We start from the raw sequence: 25,260 nt of genomic DNA on the forward strand, positions 1-25,260 counted from the left end.
ACTTTTCAATTGTTAGCGTTATTTTGGTCCGTGTTTCGTCCTCTCCCCGTTACGGCTCGGTATTTATGTTTTTAGTTTATAAAATAAGCTGTATTTCTGTTTAAGAAAGTATAGAAATAAAAAAACTTCTGAGTTTCAAAACGTTTACAACTTCGTCAATGAGATTATGTAAGCATACCATCAACAGCCATTTTGGAAAAATATGTACACTTACTAAACAATACTAAAGGAATGTTTTTACTCCAATTATTCTGTAAATAATTCTTTCTGGGTCGACCTGTGGCGGCCGGTGAAAAGGGTCCTTCTAATACGCTTTTCTGATATAAACCTTCCAATTATACCAGAGAAAGATAAAAGCATGGAATGCAAAGGTTACTACCCTCGCGCGAGCACCTTGTGGGTGTCGTTTATAAAGCAGAGGCGCGTGAAAACCACTATTCACAGGCTGTCTTCCATTTAGCTAATTCCTTCATCAAAGGGATGGGCCGATACAGAGGCACCAGCTATGCTACCAGAGCCACGCCACCCACGCCCCGACGCGAGCGCCATCTGAACAACATCCTTCTACTTTGGATTTGCTAGCTTGTGTGTAGAATTTTGTGCTCTCGGGGTTTTCACTTTGGTGGATTTATTTCGTCATGACCGAAGCTCCAACTTCACCCATTCCAGTGTTAAGTACCATAGTTTGTTTTGACAGCTTTTTGTAGTACCAGGCATTTGTCCTATTACCAGTATAGTCTGTTTTATTTCTACCGGCTGGGACCTCCGCGGCATCGGCAGCCATTGTTGTTTTTGCTTTGTCTCGCTGGGAATTTGTGTTAGTCTTGCCCATTTGGTACTCTGTCAGTTAGGTTCTTGGTTAAGTCACTGGCCTTATGCCTTTTTGAACCATTATTATTATTATTATTAATTTTTCCCATGGTACTTTTTGCTAGCAAGTCCAGTCTGCAAACAAGAATAGCGTTCTGGCTTTATTATAGTTTAGTACCTGCCCCGCGAGGCGTTTGTCAGTGGACTATATCCTTTTAAATTTGGTTTTAGCAGACGTTATTCTTCGTTCGTAGTCTTGTATTTGACGTTACAATTTTAATTTTATACTTTTATAATATTGTTGTGTGCTTATTAGGTTCTGATAGTGTAACCACGAGAGCGAGAGATTGGAGTTCCCGTTTTCTGTACTCAGTCACGCGTTACCCCTTTCTCTCATTTTCTTTCTTAACCCCGGGTATGAGAGTGGATTTCCCGTTTTCCGTTTTGTACGTTCAACGAGTTCTCCCTCCCCCCCTCTCCCTCTACGGGTATATGATATCTTGCGAGTTCTTTGGTTTGTGGTTACTATTGAGATAGATAGCGTTATTTAATAGGTCCCGTTACTGTGTGAGTTATTGTTTTGGGATGTCATTAAGACACCCCCCCCTGTTCCCCTCCTAGTTCAGTCCTCTCCCCGTTACGGCTTGGGAGTACTGTAGGATCTGAACATTCATCCACTCCGCCTCGAGTTCTACTCCGCCATGAGGGATACTCAATGAGTTTAGAACTATTGTTATATATTGTTAGATACAGCCCTCTGGGGGGGCCTACATATATTTTTTAGATACAACCCTTTGGAAGGGCCTCACCCTCCCTTTCAACGGTCTCCGGCCACGGCCATATCCACACAAATATTCATTAGTATTCACAATGGAATTATTATCAACAATTGAATTATTCAGGACCTTTTACCGACCTCCGGCTTCACCGGAGATCACCAATACGCTTAACTATTATATTAGCCTTAGCCTTTAGCTACTGCTTGTGTTTTACAATTTATTCTTACGGGCCTGTCACTGGATCCCCGACCCTCAGGGGTTCGGCAGATTTCATTAGATTCTTTATTCTTATTTTAATATTATCCCTTTTATAGTGATACGGATCCATTTCCATTGCTCCGACACACTCCGGTGCAGGAAACTTTTATATTTAATGTATTTTAATATGGAGCTCAGGCTCTCAATCACTGAATTCCCATAAGCACACATGTTTCATTATAACTAAGCTCTGTTAGTAGATTTTAATCCCTTACCAGAGTCTCAAGGAACATCCAGACTTATGTCTCCTTTCTTTTACAGAAGGTCCGTTGTACTGCCCAAGGATGCCCTGCCTCGTTCAACGACCCCGTTGGACATGACCTCTGTCGTTCACATGCACATTGCGCCATCTCCTTTATCCGGGAACCGGGACAAGCCCCATACATGGTTTGGTTCCCGGAATTTTGCTCACTCTGTTACGAGTTGTCCTCAATACTCCTGAACGATGATGTAAGTGGGTTTTCGTTTTGTTCCTCGTTTATCTTTTGCAGACATTAATTTGTCCGTTAATTATATATACATGGTGTATTTCGGAGGGCGATCCCTCTCCTGCATCACTAATCACTTCAAATCTTTCAGGCCGATGATGAGTCTCTTCGGTCAGCAAGGGCTGCTCTTCGTCCTTGGGTGTCGGGCTTCGGCAGGAATGCCAGTCTGGCGCACCCTATCTCCTCGATGGGGACATGGCCTCCCGTCTCTTCCCAGGCTCGACAACGGCTGCAGTGACTCCGGAAGTTGCTGCCCCCTTAATTAAAGAAGTCAGAGCATCCATTTCCGCGGAGGATGAACCCCTCTTACCACTGGGCGTGGCAGATCTAGATCTAGACGTGGAACCCATGGACGAGCAGGTAAGTGGTGCCGAGTTGGTGGAAACCTTTTTCTCTCCTACTCCTTCTTCTACCTCTTCCTTTCTCGGCTTTGATAAGCCTAAGGCTTCTCCTCGGGATCCCTCTGTCCCCATACGACCCAAGGTGAAGCCACTACGTACTTATAAGTCTTCAGCTTTGCCAGTATCAACGTCACCGGTCCCCGGACCCTCTACTTCTCCTGATGTTCCTATTTCTCCCCGTAAAACTGTGACTCCTAAGAAGTCCAAGTCTATCAAGTCCAAGGCACCACCAACGGGTGGCTCTCAAGTACCCTCCTTCCCCGTCGAACTGATCAGGGATATCGTCAAGGAGCAAATTCAACAACAGTCTGGGGCTATGACAGAGCTTAAAGATATGGTGGCTACTCTGATCCGCTCCGGAACTCAGATTCCGCCTCATTCAGCCCCAGACGCATCGAAGCTACCTCCCTTCGATAAAAACAATCCTTGGAGGTTTGCCTTGCATGCCCCATACTTAGATGGTTCCCTAACTCTAGAGGGCATAGGCACCCCCCCTCTTGAGGACCTGGAATTCTACCCCCCGGGGCTAGAATTCCCATCCAATGGCTTCGCACGCCTAAAGGAGCATGCGTTGGTTCGCATGGACAAGGTACCGAAGGAAACAGTGATATTTCTGAAAGAGCAGGCCCAAGCTATCTGGGCCAAAACTCTATCAGAGTGGGGGTGTAATAACTCCAAGCTCACCCCACACAAAGGTGCCTTCACTATTTTCACGACGGTGGCGTCCATCTCTTTACCGCTCATAGACAAAATCACAGAGCTGACAATACAGGCCATCAAGGAAGGCTCTTCCATGCCGGCTCTCAAGGAGACGGACCCCACCTCATTGCTTATTCCGAGTACCTCTGCAACCTGGGCCGACGCGTCTTCTACCTTCACAGTGGGGAAGCTAGACCCAGACTGTGCCTCTACTCTTTTCTCTGAGAAGCTCCCCAGATTACTAGAGTGTCTTCTCAAAACTGAGTTGGAGTCCCGTAATAGGCTAGCTAGGTCCCTCCACTCCATCACCTCCATAGAGTACCTGGCATCGGTTTACCCAACGGAAACATTGTTCAGAGTTTTTACAAAGAACCTGGTTCTGTCCTACCAAATAGACCTCCACGACTTCTGGTCAGCTCGAGTTAGCTGCAGGAAGTTCGTTCTGTCTGAGGCTTCCATCAGACATGAACCGAACAGGCTGATAGCGTCCTTCTGCTGGGGTAAGAACCTATACCCTCAGAACGAAGTTGATAAGGTTCTTCAGGACGCTGCGAGGGCAAACCAAAATTTGCAAGTAAGGTGGGACCTCTCTACCATAAGAAGGATCAAATCCCAGAAACAGACGTTCAAGAAGAAGCAGAGATTTATTCCTTACAAGACGGGCCGGGGTCACTCGTCGACACAGTCTTCCTCTGCTTCGACTTCTCAGCAACTGGCTTCCCCTCAGCAAGTAGTCTACCTCACTGCTCCCCCAGGTGTACAGCTCAACCCCACTTGGATGTCCTATCCTGCATACAACCCTACCTACGAATCCTCCGGTTCCTTTCGTGGACATCAGAGAGAAAGCTTCAGAGGTAGAGGACAGTTCTGCCAGCGAGGCGGACCTAAAGCAAGGGGTGCTCGTGGAGGGAAGGGACCTAGGTTTACTCCCTCGCAATGATGTGTTGCTGGTAGGAGGGAGACTTTATCACTTTTGAGACCATTGGACCTTCAGTACATGGGCTCACAGTATAATATCCAAGGGCTTGAGTTGGAAATGGTCACAGGGATCTCCTCCTCCACCAGTGACCTTCTTCCAGAAACCCACTCCCATCCTGGAAGAGTACACCACAGAGTTACTCAAGAAGAAAGCGATCAAACGGGTTCGATCCCTGAAATTCCAAGGCCGCCTGTTTACAGTTCCGAAGAAAGACTCGTCGGCGTTGAGAGTAGTTTTGGACTTGTCAAAACTAAACTCTTACATCCTCTGCGACAAGTTCCGTATGCTGACTATCTCTCAGGTACGGACCTTACTTCCCCGTGGGGCCGTCACCACCTCTATCGATCTTACCGACGCCTATTATCATGTCCCAGTAGCTCGAAACTTCTCTCCTTACCTAGGCTTCCGTCTCGGCAAGAAAGCCTTTGCATTCAAAGTCATGCCCTTCGGTCTCAGCATTGCTCCCAGGATATTCACAAAACTGGGAGAGACAGTGCTCGAACAACTCAGAAACCAAGGGATACAGATCATCGCCTATCTGGATGATTGGCTCATTTGGGCCCAGTCGAACCAGGAATGCAACAGAGCTACGACGAAGGTAATTCAATTTCTCGCCAAACTGGGATTCCAAGTCAATCTCCGAAAGTCTCGCCTAGAACCATCAAGCCACTTCGAATGGTTAGGCATCCGGTGGGACCTTTCAAAGCACAGGCTCTCCCTTCCTCCCAAGAAGGTAAGGGAGATAGCTTCCAAGGTCAGGAACTTTCTCAGACACAAACAGGTTTCCCGAAGAGCTTTAGAAAGAATCCTCGGTCTTCTCCAATTTGCCTCACTAACCGATCTCCTATTAAAAGCCAAACTCAAAGACATCAATCGAGTTTGGAGAAAGAGCTACAATACCTCTGAGAGACAAGATCTCGAAGATCCCCTCTGTCTTAAAAATGAGACTACAACCATGGTCCGAATGGAGGAACCTCTCCAAATTGATCCCTCTACAGTTCCCCTCTCCACAAGTGACAATTCATACCGACGCGTCTCTGAGTGGCTGGGGGGGTTACTCCCAACATCAGATGTTTCAGGGCTCTTGGTCGCCCGCCATGAAACAGTTCCATATCAATGTTCTCGAAGCCATGGCAGTGTTCTTGACCCTGAAGAGAATCTCTCCTCCGAGGTCGACCCACATCAGAGTGGTCTCAGACAGCACAGCAGTAGTACACTGCATCAACAGAGGAGGATCCAAGTCACCCAACCTGAATCAGATTCTGGTCACTATCTTTGCCTTGGCAGCCGACAAAAACTGGTTCCTGTCAGCAACTCACCTAGCAGGAGTCCAGAATGTGGTAGCGGACTCACTATCCAGGACAAAACCACTGGAATCAGAATGGTCCCTAGACATGAATTCCTTCCGGTGGATACTCAGGCTGGTCCCAGGTCTCCAGGTAGATCTATTCGCGACCCACCTCAATCACAAACTCCCCTGTTATGTGACCCCGAACCTGGACCCTCAGGCTTATGCCATGGACGCATTAACACTGGATTGGAACCATTGGAAGAAGATCTACTTATTCCCTCCAGTGAATCTTCCACTGAAAGTCTTACACAAACTACGCTCCTTCCAAGGGGCAGTGGCTTCAGTAGCACCTCACTGGCCAAAGAGCAGTTGGTTTCCTCTCCTCCTCGAGTTGAAACTCCGTCCCTTCCGGATCCCATCCCCCAAAGTGACCCAAGTAGTACAAACTCGGACTGTGTCAGATTCCTCAAGGATAGCCAAAACCCTAACTTTGTGGATTTCATGAAGTTTGCAGCTTGTAAGGATGTGAACATCGACCCGGATAATGTCCTCTTTACAGAATCAGACAAAAGGGACTCTACGATTCGCCAATATGATTCGGCAGTTAAGAAACTAGCTGTTTTCTCAAAAAATTCAGACCATACTGTTATGACTCCTAATTTAGCCATCTCCTTCTTTAGGTCCATATTTAACAAAGGCCTAGCAGCTAGCACTGTAACCACCATTAAGTCAGCTTTGAAGAAGGTCTTCCAGGTTGGGTTTAACATTAACCTGGCGGATTCTGATTTCTCATCTATTCCAAAAGCATGTGCTAGGCTTCGACCTTCGGTTCGCCCACAAAAGGTCTCTTGGTCTCTGAATGATGTCCTCAAACTTACCTCAGACACGGACAACGAATCCTGCTCCTATATCGCTCTTCTTAGGAAGACTTTATTGCTAACAGCTTTGGCTTCGGGTGCTAGAATCTCAGAACTAGCAGCTCTCTCACGAAACTCGGAAAACATAGATTTCCTCCCTTCAGGTGAAGTACTTCTTTCTCCAGACAGAGCTTTCCTAGCTAAAAATGAGGACCCTCAGAATAGGTGGTCCCCTTGGAAGATTATTCCTCTTCTCCAAGATACTTCTCTATGTCCAGTCACTACTCTCAGGGCCTTTTTAGCTAGAACTGCCACCCGATCGTCTGGCCCCTTGTTTATCAGAGAACAAGGAGGTACTATTTCCATACAAGGTATTAGGCAACAGATCCTATACTTCATTAAACAAGCTATTCCGGGATCATTTCCCCATGCTCATGATATCCGGTCAGTAGCTACCTCCGTCAATTATTTCCACAATATGGATTTTGATGATCTTAAAAAGTACACGGGTTGGAAATCCCCCATGGTCTTCAAACGCCACTATCTAAAGAACTTACAGGCCCTTAAATACTCAACGGTTGCAGCTGGGAGCCCTATCTCTCCCCAGTGATCTCTTGTTCTTCCTTTCATCCATCTCTTTTCTTCTCCCTCCTACCCGCCACTCGCACCACGACGCCGCTTCCTTGGTGGTTCTTTAGCCCTAAGTTTATTACATATTTGGTTAATATGATTGTAACTATTATTGTGTTTACCGTAACTTTAGTGTTGGGTTATTCTTAGCCATGTCAGTTTTGTTGCAGGTTGTGCTCTGATATTCGGAGGCTTCCTTGTTATCATGCTTATTTAGCCTTACGCTCATTATGTTCTGTGGCTAGTTTATGATTTATGCTTACTTACCTTAATATAATGTATGGTTTTCCTTACATGGTGTTTTTTCTCTCCCCTCATTAAATTACTAGTTATTATTGGGCTTGGAAGGCATTCTCTGGTACATTTTCACCGGCCGCCACAGGTCGACCCAGAAAAGGGATTTTGACGAAGGAAAAATCTATTTCTGGGGAGAGACCTGCGGCGCCCGGTGAAACCCTTCCCTATTATTTTGCACGATCCCACCCTTTCCTTTCCAAGCCATCATGTCCAATTCAGAAGGATGTTGTTCAGATGGCGCTCACGTCGGGGCGTGGGTGGCGTGGGTGGCGTGGCTCTGGTAGCATAGCTGGTGCCTCTGTATCAGCCCATACCTTTGACGAAGGAATTAGCTAAATGGAAGACAGCCTGTGAATAGTGGTTTTCACGCACCTCTGCTTTATACACGACACCCACAAGGTGCTCGCGCGAGGGTAGTAACCTCTGCATTCCATGCTTTTATCTTTCTCTGGTATAATTGGAAGGTTTATATCAGAAAAGCGTATTAGAAGGACCCTTTTCACCGGGCGCCACAGGTCTCTCCCCAGAAATAGATTTTTCCTTCGTCAAAATCCCTTTATTTTCATTTTACTTAAAAACACAACTACAGTATGAAAATACTGAGCGCATTATATGTAGTTAGGTCAATCCTTCCAAATTACTATGTACGTAGTAAAAATCATACGATTATTAAAACCAACAGCTCTTTATTATTTTGGGGGGAGGGGGTGTTCAGTTATTGTGGCTGCATGCATTTATACAATGATTATGCTGTACTGTCCAGTAATGCTACTGATGATACTTTTATCATTATCTTTAATTTACCTAGCCCATTGAAGTAGAAGATGGAATAAATATACAGAAATTACCAGGTTACTGCACTGTAGATGTATCATACAGAACTGCACAAGAGATTACACAGTTGTGTCATGTTTCAAGAAAAATAGTAGGCTATGTGAGTTGTCTGAACGAAAACACCGAACACTTCCAATACAGTTAAGCTGTACTATAGTGATATTACCGCACAAATATTACAGTAAAATACACTACAGTATCAGTGAGTGTTAGATTGCAGTATTACTAGATAGGAACAACTGTTTTGTTACACAAAACAGCATGGGGATGATGACGACTCGATAAATATTTACTTTAGCACAATACTGTACTGTAGCCTTACTGTATCCAGTATGCAGAGTACATGTGTGCACATGTACTGTACATAATACATATGATTATACAATGTAGTAGAGACCAAATAACAACAATATTAGATAGTATTTACTGTGTTAATCATCAGTTCGGGCACTTGCTCGTGGCAAGGGGCAGTGACTTTTTCAGTTAGGAGTTAGCTTACCTTGGTGGTACGTTTATTCACGACAACCCCTTATCGCCCCTGTGTCTGTAACCTAAATACCACGAGTAACGAGGACCAACTATACCTCGAATCAAGACACCTTCCAGGTCTGGGTCAGTTCTCAATACTGCACTGTTTCTTTCACGCATAAGCGAGGAGAGATCAATTGGAGTCGCACAGGTCTCCTGCAAATCGGTTTTCCTGCACTTCAATAAATCCTTATTTTTCTTCATTGTGGCAGAAGCAGTAGCATTAAAAGGACCAGCTGAAGATGAGGTAGAGGCAGAGGAAGAGGAGCACACATGCTTCTTTTTGCCAGTATTCAAGGTTAGGATCTTGGACCATAAAAACAATGATCTCATAAAGAAAGAGGATGCAGGGGGCTCTCTAACAGCGGACAAGACCACATCATGGCAATGTTGCTCAGCGCCTCTACATATGGAGCAGGAGATGGGGAAGACACAGCAAGGTTTCCACTGGTCTATATAGTGACAGGCAATCCTTGTGGCAAAAGCAGTGGGAGTATTACCTTTGCTAAGAGAAGGTGGTACTTTTGCTTTCCCTGAGGAATGCCCCAAGAGCAAGTCAAAGTATCCTCCCCCTGCTAATTCTTTCACAGGACCAAACCCTAGAAGAATTTGAGGAAGAAACAAGTTGAGCAAATGCAGAATTAAAGGATCTATAGAACTTCTTCAGCATCAGCCTGGGTGTCTCCACCTCTGATGCCAAAAAATCCCTCTTAGACTTCTCTTCTTGGTAAACTAAACCCACTGCAAAGAAGGGCATGTCTGGCAATCATCACAAGGGAACTGCAAACAGTCCTGCCTTCAGCAAAAAGCACCAAGAAGGTGAGGATCAAGGCCAGTTATGACAAAATCCTGTTACATTTTTTCCCTAGGTTTACTAGGATGCAGTGAAATATTAGCACAATTCTCCACTAACTGCAAAGATAAAAGAAAAGGATTTACACAACCTATATTAGGGTGCAACAAAAGTGTCTATCCAGCTTGTGGCCACAGTCAAAAGTTGAGTGTCTAGCTGACTGTTAGTTGGTCAGAAGCTATAACTACCTTGTTAAACCAAACAACTGTTCAAGCTTCGCTAAAGTCATACTCCTATTGAAAAGCGATGATTTGTTTTTCTGTTGGAACAAATGAAAATAAACAGCCTTCAACTTTATCAAAAGCTGAGTGGAGAAGCCCTTTCATTACCCCCATAAAGTGTAATGATGAAACAATTACAGCATTACTAAGCAATTGCCCTTATACATACCATTTTCAGGATTAGGACGCTCCAATTTATGATGGTCTAAGATGGAAACAACTAAGGGTTCAAGATCCTTGTCATTAATGGCCTGCACATTGTGATCAACCAAAGTTAATTTAACGTCCAAAGCTTTTTCTCTTGCTAGATCAAGCTCATTTCTGGAATAGAGATGTAATAATACAATGTTAACATATCACATATTTTCAAGTAATCTTTATTTTTCTTAACTACAGTATACAAACCTGAGTCCTTTAATAGGAATGTGCTTTCAGTGAAGCTGAATACAGAGTAATACTTAACAAGGTGGTGGTAGTTAGCTGTTAGATGGTAGGTAAGTCCTACTCACCCAATAGGCCACTGAGCTCACACTTTGACCTTAAATCTAGGATTAGCAGGGTGATTAAGACATAAGATGTAACTTAATGGAGTCAGATTTGTATGTAGTTGGGAAAAATACAAATTTCTTTAAAAATCTGTGATTTGTTTCTACACCATTACAAACCTTCATTCTTAAATAGGAGACTTATCCTAAAGAGGGAAGAAGTCCTTATAACCATACTGGCTGGTTTGCTTTCCCGAGAAATGTTAAAGAGCTTTAGTCTTGTACAGGTACTAAAGTGATGACTCCTGTCAACCTTCCAATAACCTGGGACATGAAGATGAGAAAAGTGTTAGGCTTGGTCACTACCAGGGACTGGTAGATGGTCAAGGAAGAAAATATATCCATCAGGAGGATATATCTGAATGCATGATCATATATGAGAAATGGGTTTGTATACATTTGTCCATCCCACCCCATCATCTGTAAGTATGGGTTAGATACAGTACTCCTAACTAATGCTTGTTTGCTATGAAAAGTGGCTTACCTGCATCTACAGTTTGATCCTGCATCTACAGTTTGATCTAGCAAATAACACAGTGGTTGCAGCACCAAAAGGAAGGAAAAGAAAGAAAAGGTAGAAGGGCCAGTCTATTTTACCTCTCATTCTAAACTTACATCGCAATCGCTATCTTAGATAAGATGCCTCTTGTCCCGTGAAGGAGCTAGGTTTGCTACATGATATGTTTTGCAACTACCACCAGGCAAAGGATAATGGAATCCAGGGATTAGTGGGTATACTCCCATAAGTAATGGGCAGAGAAAGTTGTGTCATCACACAACTCAAGTCTTCAAGAACTGTGCCCCTGTAAGTTCCTTCCTGAGAGCTGTGATAGATCTGATATGTCTGACTTCATGCATTCAAATCTAGGATTGTCCTTTCATCACCTCAATTGCATGATAAGCACATCTGACTGTACCAAAATGCCATTGCTGTAAGAAGTCATAGTAGGCAAGTCATCTTGAACCCCTCTGATCACTTCTTGTAGGGAGGAGATGAAGGATTTGAAGTCATGAATGGCTGGGTCTAAGTCCTGACAACAAATGGCCTGTCATTATCTATCCCCCTAGAAAGTCCTGCCTCCAATCAAAAGTGGATAAATAGACTAGCTGAGTGTGTGAACCAAGGTGATGGAGATCATACCTTTAAGAATAACTTATGACACAGGCAAAGTTATTGCATTTGCTACTTTCTTCGTCAAGGCTCGGCTAGTAGCAGACTTTCTTGAGGGTCAAAGCCCTATCTACCACCCGTCCCATGGGTTCAAAGGAGATTGCCTGAGAGACCTGTGAATTCGCAAGACATTCCATGCGGTTTAAGCTCATTAAGGAGTCCTTTATGAGTCTTGATAATTTTTGCAAAATATCCAAACCTATGTCCTAGTTGATAAACTAGTAGAAGGAAGATAAATAACAGATAATCCAGACACCATTTGGCATGTAGCCTCTTGGGAGCGATCAGGGTCATGCTGAGCCTCGATGCTGTAAATTGACTTGAGTAATCGGTAAAATGGAAAAATGAGTGGAAAGGAATGTGTAGAATTTCTAGGGATGTTGGAATGCTACTGATGGGCAGAAATATGCCGAATCATAACGCATCATAATAAATCTAAGGAAACTTCACTTTTTAAGTTCGACATACATCCCTATTTTGGTCATAAGTCGATGACTACCTGTACTTCTCTACAATCTTATCAACATCCCAAGAGTGCACCTGCTCGATAAGGACCATTACTAGTTCATCAGTGGTACCAAGTATATTACCTAACTTTTTGTTTCTTCCATGGTGCCCAATCCCTTTCCAGATATGTCTGTGGGCAGTAAATTCTTTGGTGGTTAGTAGTTCCCACAATAAAGATCGTCATGCAGCTACCAGGATACACCATTCTGTATTACTGCTCCAACAAAACCAGAAAATAATGGGAAGGTTAGTTGGTGACTACTGGAGTGACCAATGGGGAGCTACCCATGAGGAACTAGCCTCTCTGTAAACAAAAGAAGTCTTGTTGACAACACACGAATGAATACAAAGACCTTAGTAATCGTAGACTGTCTTTAAGATCTCTGCCTTCATACGTAATGGACTATAGTCGGCTACCATGATTCTTTCAACATGCTTCGAAAAATTCTTTCTTCTCATAAAACATTCAGCAGCCTGTCATGAATGGAACGGGGTGATACCTGTAGAGGAAGAAGGGAAGAACGAGTGTTGGCTAGTCTCCTTCGATGCCTGAACTGCTCCCAGCTCACATGCTCTCTGAAGCTAAGGGTCACTAAATGCTTAGCCTTTGGAGAGTGAACAAGAGAGCGTGGTACCATCACATGCTTGTCCTTAGTTGGAGAGGATCTTTGCTGACAACCATGCGAGTATGATGTGGTACCTAGGTCCTTGTACGAGTGCTGAGATCAGACCTGAGAAGTCACCTGTTCAAATCCCTATTGCTTTAACCAGATGGAAGATCTTGGTGTCTGGTAAAAACTTAGTGTGAGAAGATCTCATATCCTGGATTGATCTCTGAGCATGAGAAGACAAGTTAAGGAACAGTCTCAGCGCCTATGAGGATCTCGAGCACTGAAAGATTCCAGCGTGTTGGAAGGCCTCTGGGCTGGAACTGCTGGAAAAGAACAGAAAATAGATGACAGGTGTACTAGTTCCCTGGTGATTTAAAAGTAAGGATCAACCAAAAACTAATGCAAGTCCCAATCATGTGGTTCCTAATTGCTTGGTTTGCAATTGCATGGTTCCTGGTGGCATGGAACCTGACCTTATAACGAGACTCCCGATCATGACGTACGGGAGACCCTGTAGAAAATGAAAAAAACACATTAGAGAGCAAATGAAAGAAATCCTATCTTGAGGGGAGAGAACGCAATCGTAATGTTCCAGTAAAGAAGAAACGAGGAGGGAAGACCATAAGGAAACCTCGGTGGTCGTGAATAAGCAATGAGAACAATCATAGCTTACTCTTTCACCAGTATTGTTGACTGGAAAAGCTATAACAAAGCAGATACTAGAAGTTCTGTAAACTGAAAGTCACAGAAAGACAGGCATACGAGATCTAATCACATAGAAGACCGATCCCCAGTGACTTGTCACAATGAGACAGCTAAAGCGGTAATGGAGACCGTGGAGACCCGTGGCGATGTGAAAGGCCGGTATTACGGAGATTGTGTGGGTGGTGATCGTGTCATGGGATCTGTCAGCTGGGTCAAGGCGGTTTGGTAAAGTTATTACATTAACAATGGTTCCACCATGCTCCTACTGGGTTGTCACCTCTCTGAAGAGGAAAGGGGACAAGGGCAGTTATCATCCATGTGTTGGGTCTCATACTAAGACCTGTACTGCATATCAAAACATATTCTCTGGGAAGGAATGTTCCTGATACAAAGAATCTTACCTCGCATAAAATTGAGAATGTGCCAGGATCGTTTACCTAAGTATATACATTTCAAGTACATACCTGTGAATCTCTTGATATTCTTCGAAGGGTTGGCTTCAATGAAGCATCCTGCGAGGGTGACTGCCAGCTACCCGACTTGTATCGCGCGGCCAACAGTGTTCTCCGATAAGGAAGTGTTACTGATAAAAAACTTCCACTTTTTGTATGAGGCATGAACGTACCAAGATTGTCTTCCTGAGAGGGTACGTTTTTGGTACGTACCAGTGGTTCTCTCGACCTTCTTTAAAGCCTTGGGGTTTCTGAAGCATCCTGGAAATGTTCTGGTGTAGGAGAAAGACAAGGGTAGCTGCTCACATTTTAAACAGCAATACTCGTGCTTGATGTCACATGAGACCTAGCACTGGTACCAGGAATGTGATATCCTGTATCTCGTATTGAAATATCCTCCTGGTGAGTCAGATTCTGGTAGTGCTTGATCTCACATGAGACCTAGCACTGGTAGCAGGAACATGACATTTTATATCTCATACTAAAATACCCTCCTGAGAAGAGACAGGTTTTGGTAGTGCGGTTCCTCCCACGAAACTATGTGGGGGAATCGGTCGATGTGTCGTGAGACTCGGTCTGATCAGTTGTTCTTTGCTTTGTTGACTATAGCTTTCTTCTCTTTGGGGTGGCAGGCGTCACATCTGGAGGGTTAGGCTTCAGGTGAAGAAAAAGTACAAGAACAGGTGAGGTGATAAGGGAATGTGAACGAGTATACTTCAGTTCCCTTTGTTGATCATCCAGGATAGTGGAAAAGGGTAGCACCCTTCATTCCAGCTAGCCATGAGAGTGCTCAGAACAAGAAGGAGCAGGAAGTGCTGAAGCTTTTTCCCTTAGGGAATGATAACATGTATGCGATGTGGATTCTCGATAATTGTAAGAGCAATCATGAAAAGTCGCTCGATACAACTCAAATCATAAGGATGAGGGGAAGGTCTCATGTTGTTGTCCAGTCTCGGAGCACGAGAGGATCTCATGACATAGACTGGCATCGGAAGATCTTAATACGTTAGTATAGAACATGAAGAAGAAGCAGGTGACAGGCGCCCTCTGACTCAAACACTACGCTTACTGAAGTGTAAGCGTGAGGACCTCTAGCACATGGTGTCTGATCACAGGGAGGCCGATGGCTTAGAGACCGACAAGTGCATGGATTCCATGTGCATGGAGGGTTAGTTAGCAGGAGACCAGTGAGGAAGAAGTCTATGACAAGACAGTCTGCTGTTGTCCTCAATGACGTAATTACGCTCGTGTTCATAGATCATGGATTCCGAGTGCGTCGATCCCAGGTATATGCAAGGTCATTCACAGGAGACCGACGGTCTGCCGATATCATCACACTTATGTCAATCGTGGAGACAGAGCTCATGGATCTCAGGTGAGTATGAACCTCAGATGCATGAAAAGCCCAGGTGTGTGTGGAAGGCAGAACAGTCCAAAGTCGGCATGCGTGGAGACCTTGCACTAGAAGAGCTGTTTTAGTGACAGTATTGAGATGGTCTGCTTATATACTACTGATGCCCTCCTAAAGGACCAAACACAGGTGCAGAAGTGGCCTGTACCGATGTTTCTTCCTGTAAGGAAAAACGCTTCCCTCTCTCTCCCAAAAGAGAAAGATCATCCAGAAAGGAGGAAGAAGGGTGGCTTCCATACTCCCGATTAACAATGTACGAGTGGTACATGCCGATGTTTCTTTCTTCTATGGAACAACCCTCGGCACTCACTTCTCCCGGAATGAGACTTGAGCATATGTAAAAGGTGTATGAACACCTATATCGAGTACACAGGGCATCTTTTGCTCAAGACGGGAGGTTCCTGGTACTCCACTGTCTCACACGGGGAGAGAGACAGTAGGAGTCATGGATACGTGACCTCTACTGATTGGTCTATCTGGAGAGCCTTAATGATCTATTCAACTTCTCCTCTAGAAGTAGCAGCAAAGACTCTCAAGAAGATGAGGCTAAGGAGACAGAAGAACTTAAAGTTCACCTTGAAGATATAACATGAACTCCATGAAGAGACAGCACAACCAGGCAGTATGTCCTTTGTGCCTTTCAAGAACTGGGAAGATACTGAAAGTAAGAAGATTGGTGACCTTCCCCTTCACACTTGGTGGCAGCTGTCTAAGGATTGCCAATTTCCTTAATATTATAGTCACCCTTATCACAAGACAGCAAACAGGAATGCTATTTAACAGGAACAAGAATGTGGATATCGGCAGGTTTGCATGGTAAACTGTCGCACAGGTACAGTTATTGTGAAATAACTGTAAATCCTTCCTTCCATATAAATACATTATCCCTCAAACACAACAATTTGCCTACACATTTATCTAAAAGAAAATCGAAAGATTTAAATGCCCAGATGAGGCCGAAGGAAGTACATCTGAACTATCTGGCTGCTGAAAACAATGTGAGCATTCATTGGCCTGTGGGGTGGGTGGGGCTTACCTGCCACTCTCCAACTAACACCACCTCATTAAGTTATAACATGACCCAATTAAAGGGTGAAGGTTCCTGTTTGTGTAGGAAGAAAAATACTGAATGAAGTAAAAGAAATCACAATACAGTTATATTAATCTAAAGAAAATAGATATTTGTCATGTCAAGAGATGTCCTACTTTTGGAAATTAAATTTTTCTACAAATCTTAAATACATGGTCACAAAAACTACTATAAAGATTTATAGCATTAGTATTCCTAATTTCTGTCTTCAAAATTACATTTCTAAGATAATTTTCATGTTCCATACACATAAATTTCAATTTTTACTTAAGTTATACTGCACTGTACTACCTACAGTGTGGTGGTGTTAGCTGAGCATAGTCATCATTGAAAGAGAGACAGTCTTCAGTATTCCTCTAACCATGTGAGTTCTCTTACTTAATGTCAGTGTAAGCAAAAACTACAGTGGCATTAATAGGTGAGCAGAAAAAAATTAAGGAAGGGGCTGAGAAGAGAGAACTTATAGTTTATATTCAAGGAATACTGTACATTTAATTCTTTTAATTTTTTTATGTCCATGCAACACATGAATCTCTTGGAGGGAACGGGGAGGACAAAAGACAGCTTTGGCATTTTTGTCTGATTGGAGACTGGCAAAGCTGATAGAAAGGTATCTTCCAGGTCCCTGCTATCCTGAATACTTCTCATCAGCAGTAGAGCAAATTCACCTTGATAACAGACAAATACCAGTTGACCTATTTCCCTATCCTCTTTATTAACACCTAATGCTTTCTGAAATACACCACAAAGTCTTACATAACACAACAATATATGGTGGAACTACTTAATACTCAACAGCAACTGCTTTGCATCCTAAGGAACTGGCAGGTGAAGTCACATGCTTCAACTCAAAACACAAGAACTAGCGGGAAAGGTCCCATGTCGTTTGTCAAGTCTTGGAGTGTAGGAAGGTCTTGACATGTCAGCATAAAACACTGAGAAGAAAAAGGTGACAGGTGCCTTAAATATGATATTTTAATTATAAAATAAATTTTTGAATATACTTACCCGGTGAATATATAGCTGCAACTCTGTTGCTCGACAGACAAACTCTACGGAAAAAACTCGCCAGCGATCGCTACACAGGTTGCGGGTGTGCCCAACAGCGCCATCTGTCGACCAGATACCCAGCTCTTATGTAAACAAAGACTCAATTTTCTCCTCGTCCCACTGCGTCTCTATTGGGGAGGAAGGGAGGGTCATTTAATTTATATATTCACCGGGTAGCCTAAGTATATTCAAAAATTTATTTTATAATTAAAATATCATTTTTAAATATTTAACTTAGCCGGTGAATATATAGCTGATTCACACCCAGGATGGTGGGTAGAGACCAGTAATATGTGTTTACATTTTATGAGCTAAGAGTTTTTTATTTCATTTTAGAAGTTATCAAAATAACAAAAACAAAATAAATAGGTACCTGGTAAGGAAGTCGACTTGAACGATTACTCTGCCTTTTAAGTACATCTTCCTTACGGAGCCTCGCGATCCTCTTAGGATGCTGATCGACCCCTAGGAGCTGAAGTATCAAGGGTTGCAACCCATACAACAGGACCTCATCAAACCCCTAATCTAGGCGCTCTCAAGAAATGACTTTGACCACCCGCCAAATCAACCAGGATGCGAAAGGCTTCTTAGCCTTCCGGACAACCCATAAAAACAACATTAAAAACATTTCAAGAGAAAGATTAAAAGGATATGGAATTAGGGAATTGTAGTGGTTGAGCCCTCACCCACTACTGCACTCGCTGCTACGAATGGTCCCAGTGTGTAGCAGTCCTCGTAAAGAGACTGGACATCCTTTAGATAAAAAGACGCGAACACTGACTTGCTTCTCCAATAGGTTGCGTCCATTATACTTCGCAGAGATCTATTTTGCTTAAAGGCCACGGAAGTTGCAACAGCTCTAACTTCGTGCGTCTTCACCTTAAGCAAAGCTTGGTCTTCCTCACTCAGATGTGAATGAGCTTCTCGTATTAACAGTCTGATAAAGTAGGATAAAGCATTCTTTGACATAGGCAAAGATGGTTTCTTAACTGAACACCATAAAGCTTCAGATTGGCCTCGTAAAGGTTTGGTACGCTTTAAATAGAACCTAAGAGCTCTAACAGGGCATAAGACTCTTTCTAGTTCATTGCCTACGATCTCCGATAAGCTGGAAATATCGAAAGATTTAGGCCAAGGCCGAGAAGGCAGCTCATTTTTGGCTAGAAAACCAAGTTGCAGCGAACAGGTGGCTTTGTCTGACGAAAATCCGATGTTCTTGCTGAAGGCTTGAATCTCACTGACTCTTTTAGCTGAGGCTAAGCATACCAGGAAAAGAGTCTTTAGAGTGAGATCTTTCAGGGAGGCTGATTGTAACGGCTCAAACCTGTCTGACAAGAGGAATCTTAGCACCACGTCTAAATTCCATCCAGAGGTAGCCAAACGACGCTCATTGGTGGTCTCAAAAGACTTAAGGAGGTCTTGAAGATCTTTATTGTTGGAAAGATCTAAGCCTCTATGCCGGAAGACCGATGCCAACATGCTTCTGTAGCCCTTGATAGTGGGAGCTGAAAGGGATCGTCCTTTTCTCAGGTATAAGAGAAAATCAGCTATTTGAGCTACAGAGGTACTGGTCGAGGATACAGAAACTGACTTGCACCAGTCTCGGAAGACTTCCCACTTCGATTGGTAGACTCTAATGGTAGACGCTCTCCTTGCTCTAGCAATCGCACAGGCTGCCTCCTTCGAAAAGCCTCTAGCTCTCGAGAGTCTTTCGATAGTCTGAAGGCAGTCAGACGAAGAGCGTGGAGGCTTTGTTGTACCTCCTTTACGTGTGGCTGACGTAGAAGGTCTACCCTTAGAAGAAGACTTCTGGGAACGTCTACTAGCCATCGAAGTACCTCGGTGAACCATTCTCTCGCGGGCCAGAGGGGAGCAACTAACGTCAACCTTGTCCCTTCGTGAGAGGCGAACTTCTGCAGTACCTTGTTGACAATCTTGAACGGTGGGAATGCGTAGAGATCCAGATGTGACCAATCTAGGAGGAAGGCATCTATATGTATTGCTGCTGGGTCCGGGACTGGGGAGCAATAGATTGGAAGCCTCTTGGTCAGCGAGGTTGCAAAGAGATCTATGGTTGGTTGGCCCCAAGTGGCCCAAAGTCTCTTGCACACATCCTTGTGGAGGGTCCATTCTGTTGGAATTACTTGCCCTTTCCGACTGAGACAATCTGATATGACATTCAAGTTGCCTTGGATGAACCTCGTTACTAGGGAGATGTCTTGACCTTTTGACCAGATGAGTAGGTCCCTTGCGATCTCGTACAACGTCAGTGAGTGGGTACCTCCTTGTTTGGAGATGTACGCCAAGGCCGTGGTGTTGTCTGAGTTTACTTCCACCACTTTGCCTCGAAGGAGAGACTTGAAGCTTTTCAAGGCCAGATGTACTGCCAACAGCTCCTTGCAGTTGATATGCATGCTCCTCTGACTCGAGTTCCACAGTCCTGAGCATTCCCGACCGTCTAGTGTCGCGCCCCAGCCCACGTCCGATGCGTCCGAGAAGAGAACGTGGTTGGGAGTCTGAACAGCCAGGGGAAGACCCTATCTTAGGTTGATATTGTCCTTCCACCAAGTCAGACAAGACTTTAACTTTTCGGAAATCGGGATCGAGACCGCTTCTAGCGTCTTGTCCTTTTCCCAGTGAAAAGCTAGATGGTATTGAAGAGGACGGAGGTGTAGTCTTCCTAGTGACACAAATTGTTCCAGGGATGACAGCGTCCCTACCAGACTCATCCACAGCCTGAATGAGCAGCGTTCCTTCTTCAGCATCTTCTGGATGGATAGCAGGGCTTGATCTATTCTGGGGGCTGATCGTCTTGTTGTTCAGCAACGTCCTCATCAGATAGTTCCTCATCCGAAAACTGATGAGGAAACGGCAACGGAGTGGGCAATGTCTGGCTCGCTGAGTCCGGTCGCACTGGTGCATGCGTGACGGAGCCGGACGCAACATCATGGAACTGCTGCACAGTCTGTGAACTGTCAACAACCATGGGTGCGCGAGGAAGCACAGCGTCCACCCAAGACTGTCTAGACCGTCTGGGTTGTGCAGTCAACACCATACCGGGTTGCTGAGGTTGACGCACTGCGTCAAAACAAGTCACCTCTGCTGGTTGTTGAACGTCCTGAACGTCAACAACCACCTCCGAGCGTCGCTTAACGTCAACATGCGGCTGGCAACCCACACTGGGTCGCCTCGGTGGAGGAACCACCTCAACTGGTAGACGCGAGAAGGTTACCTCAGCGTCAACAGGACGCACAACCGACCGGTTGGAAGGTTGTTGACCAGAAGGTTCGGCAGCAACCTTCTCCGCATTAAAGTCCTCTATCAAGGACGCAAGCTTGGACTGCATGTCTTGCAGCAAAGCCCATTTAGGGTCTACGGGAGCAAGTGCGGCAACAGACGGGGTTAGCGACTGAGGCGGTACCGCTTTCCATCCCTGAAAGCCTTGTTTATGCATGACATAATTGTACAGCAAAACATCAAAGGCTCGAAAAACAGTTGTGAAGTTGACCTGTAAAAAACTTGGAGCGTCTCCTGGCCAGGCGCCAGGGAGAGTCTACGAGATTTGAGAAGTCTATCTGGGCAGAGACATGAACTCCCAAGCCGAGAACTTCTCTCGTGTCATATCAGACTCTCGCTCTATAAGCCAGTTTAAAAGAAGGGAAAGCAAAGGCTGTATCCCCCAAACTCCTCCTGGTGATAAACCAGTCGCCTAGCAAACGTAAAGCTCTCTAGGAGAGCGAGAGAGCACTAGCTTATAAACAACGGCTTCGAAGTAGCTAGGCCTAGTGTAAGCTCTGACGTTTAGGCGAACGAGGAGCAGCAGTTACAAAAAGATCCGGACAAAGATCCTTAAAAAAAATCATCATGATTTAATTAAAGTCCATAGAGGGATAAGCAGCTTTAGTCTCCTCTCCGTCTGACAGAGTCCTCAAGAGAATATCAGTAGGAGGGGGAACAGCAACTTCCTCATTTACAGGAACCTTGTCCGATAAAAGCTGAGTCTCAAGCAAGGGAGAGACCTACCGTGGTGGCAATGTTTTACAAGCAGAGTCCACACGCACTGGTGCATTAGTAGCGGACCAGGACGCAACGTCATGTAACTGCTTGACAGTCTGTGAACTGTCAACAACTGAACTGTCAACCACAACAGGTGCGTGAGGACGCACAGCGTCCACTCGAGACTGCTTTGACTGCCTAGACTGAGCAGTCAAAACAACTCTAGAATGCGGAGGTTGACGCACAGCGTCAAAACAAGTCAACTCCGATTGTTAGCGAACGTCCTGAACGTCAACAGGAGCATCAGCAAGTGGCCTAACGTCCAAATGCGGCTGAAAATCCACACGAGACCGCATCGAGTGTGGTTCTAAACAACCTGACTGACGTGACTTAGCTACGCCAACGTCAACAGGAAGCACAAAGGAACGTTAGGTTGGCTGAAAGCCAGGATATCGATGAGATAAACGGCTAGACTCATCGGACTAATCGGCAGAATAGTCTTCCATAAGGGAGGCAAGCATATTCTGCATGTCTTGCCGTACAACCCATTAAGGATCAACGGAAATGGTTGTGGTAAGAGACGAGGTTAACGTCTGTGACCGCAACACTTTGCCAACAAAAAAGACTCTCGGAGTCTGTGTTACGCTTTTGTTAGGCGGCGAGCAGTTATCCGATGACTGCATAGGGTCAGAGCTGTCCTAATGGCTGTAACCAGGACGCTGGACCTGTCCTGAAAGGACCGACTTTCGCTTAAGGGCTTCGAAACCTTGTTACAGGTTTCTTATGCGAAAAGCCTTCGGATGACGAGGAGAAAAAACGTCTCTCTCGCCTTATGGTAGGGGAGATCTTGGTAAGATACACCCGATACCATAGAGGGAAACGTCTGTTCGTTGATCAAGGCCTCTCGAACCCATAAGTCGTTCGACATTACTTCTCCCCTGCTAGGGAGCTTGCAAGAGGTCCCGGACTAGGTGAACGACAGGCACGAACAGACGAACCCTCGGACGCAACACTGTAACACTTTGCGCAATATCACTTTATCACTTCGATTTTCTGTTTTGCACTTATTTCACTGAAATCGAAACTTTTACTGATTTCTACCTGAAGCACGCAATTCTACCCTTATCAAAAGGTAGTAATTGCGAAATCAGTCGTATAATGCAAGCTCATTAATACCAGCAAAAAACAGAAAACATATTTTAAGATAAAAATTTCAGTGGCTGGGGAAGAGACTAGACACTAGTTCCTTCAAAACTACGTTTTCAATCTCTAACCACATATAGCCTGGGGACGAGAATAAAAACTAAAAACGTTTTATCCTTTCTCCCCGTACCGAGACTAGGGACGAGAGCAACTCGAGAACAACGTTACCCGCTTGAACGGAACGTTTTCTCTCCTCTCTCTCCCTCCGTCTCTAACTTTCTCTCTCTTTATCTCTTGATTTCGCACCTAAGAGAAGAGCCCAATTACATTTCGTCAAAAAAAAACATGTTATTTGACCAAAGGAAAAAACTGAAAGGTTTTTCAATTAAAAAGTTCCTTTAAAATAGAATTTAAAACATTTAAGCTTAGAAAGAATGAACAAAACGTCAGAATCGATTTACTCTTTCTGCAAAGTGAAACCGTGATACACTCTCTCTCTATCGTAACGATAGAGCGCATGTTGAACGTCCTGAACGTCAACAACTGCGTAGCATAAATAAACTAAACGTTAGTTCATCTTTGAAAAAGGTACGAAGACTATTCAAAGAAATTCTTTCATAAAATATTTCATTTAAAAAGTTTTAAATCCTTAGCTCTTTAAAAGCTATTTACGATATAAAGGGCTCAACGTTGATTAACTTCGGTTTCCAAGTTAAGACCGCCTACTCTCAGGAAAGGTCGCATATAAACAAAACATTAAAATTTATTTTTTATGTTTATTATAAATGGAAAGTTAATCGAAGAGGAAAATCTATAATTAATTTATAACGTGATAAGATAATTACTAAAAACCTAAACACACTTCCGTCTAAGAGAAGGGTCGGCCATTTAAAAGTGAAAGAAAGTCCATACTCTCTTTGTCACCAAAATTAAATCTATCCAAAATGAGTTCAAGATTTAAGATGAAGATAAAACACCTGCACTGCGAAAGCTCAAACCAGAATATAGTACTTCACCAAATATGATGGGAAAAACTCCAGGTTTCAACAGCGAGTAAAGTACGTCTTGTCGACACCTCGACAGAGAGAAAATTGAGTCTTTGTTTACATAAGAGCTGGGTATCTGGTCGACAGATGGCGCTGTTGGGCACACCCGCAACCTGTGTAGCGATCGCTGGCGAGTTTTTTCCGTAGAGTTTGTCTGTCGAGCAACAGAGTTGCAGCTATATATTCACCGGCTAAGTTAAATATTTAAAAGTTACAATTACTGAGGTGTGGTGCCCTAAAGCATAGTGACCCATCGCTTAGAGGCTGATCGCATGGAGGCCAATTGCGTGAACACTGAGCGCATAAAGGCAGACGAGCGAGTGAATCACACGTGCATGTGGACCCCAGGTACTCATGGATTCCAGCTGGAGTATGAGTGGACCACTAGTACACATGGATTCCAGGTACGAGTGAAACCCCAGTATACATGGATTTTAGGTATGAGTGAACCCCAGATGTGTGAGGAACCCATGTGACCGTGGACTCCAGGTGCATGAGGATCCAAAGTGCACGTGGATACCAAGTATGCTTGGATCAAATGTGCATGGATCCCAGGTGAGTGTGGATCCAAGGTGTGCATGGATGCAAAGTGTAAGTGGATCCCTGGTGCATGGAGGGTCAGTCAATAAGAGACAGCTGAACAAGACAGTCTGATGTTCCTTGATCGTGAAGACAGAGAGTAGATCCCAGTTGAGTGGAGAGTCGGTCGGCAGGAGACAAGCACTCTGCCAATGTCATCGAACTCATGTTTGTTAATCAATGAGAATGAGTGTGGAGTCTTTGGTATGTGTGGAAGGCCGTACAGTCTGAGCCAGTACGCACAGAGACCTTGTGTGTGGACAGCTGTCTCGGTGAAGTTGTTGAGAAGGCCTGCTCACATCCTTACTCTGTTCAAATGAGGGTGGAGCTAGGCTGTTGTCTTCCTTAGCGATGGCGAGGATTTTGTCGTCTCTTGGGAACTGTCGGAAGAGGGAAGGGAACGAGTGTGGTACTTTTTATCACGAACGAGGGTATGAGAACTCAGTCTCGTAAAATTCTGTTGGGAAGAGCCTCCTGACCCAAAGGTAACCCCAGGGTAAAAGGGCTGCCGCTCTAACTTTATTGCCCTCCAAAGGAAGATGAGCGAGAAGAGCCAGAAGGGAGGGTATCAGGCAAAAGGGAGAGAGGTTGAACCTTTTTCAACTTCAAGGAAGACCCCAAAGGCAAAGAATCCCTTTTGGATTTCTTCTTCTTCCTCCTGCCATACCACTCCACCTGGGAGGATCACCTCTCTCAACACTCTTTGCATGAAGAAGACTCTGCAGAAGTGTCCTCTGCATGAGGGCAAAATTGGTGAGGGTCCCACCATGTCTAGGCAAGTTTGTATGTCTGGCATCCTCGGTTAAAATATGCACAATTTACACTCCTGAAAAGGAAGAGGAAAAGTTCAATTTTTAGCCAATACTCCAGAGCATGGAAGAGAACATCCACTCTCAACCTCAGATGAAATCATAAAGTGGTACTGCAGTGATGAGCAGGAAGGAGGGTGCTTCCCTGCTACAAATTGGTAAGAACCCAATAAGTTGTTGACATTTTGTTAATGTCTATAACTGTATTCCAGCTTCACTA

At 44.4% G+C, this 25,260-nt stretch overlaps 1 protein-coding gene across 2 annotated transcripts in view; it reads right to left on the reverse strand.

The window, feature by feature from the left end:
* Positions 1-25,260, reverse strand: part of pn (exopolyphosphatase prune) — a 135,655-nt gene that overhangs the window by 75,648 nt on the left and 34,747 nt on the right. For both annotated transcript variants that reach the window (XM_068380599.1, XM_068380609.1), the window contains one exon: positions 10,095-10,246. In XM_068380599.1, the coding sequence (XP_068236700.1) occupies positions 10,095-10,246 (152 nt within the window). The remainder of the gene's footprint in view (positions 1-10,094; positions 10,247-25,260) is intronic.

Source organism: Palaemon carinicauda, chromosome 1 (assembly GCF_036898095.1).
Source record: "Palaemon carinicauda isolate YSFRI2023 chromosome 1, ASM3689809v2, whole genome shotgun sequence".
In the NCBI taxonomy this organism is placed as follows: Eukaryota; Metazoa; Arthropoda; class Malacostraca; order Decapoda; family Palaemonidae; genus Palaemon; species Palaemon carinicauda.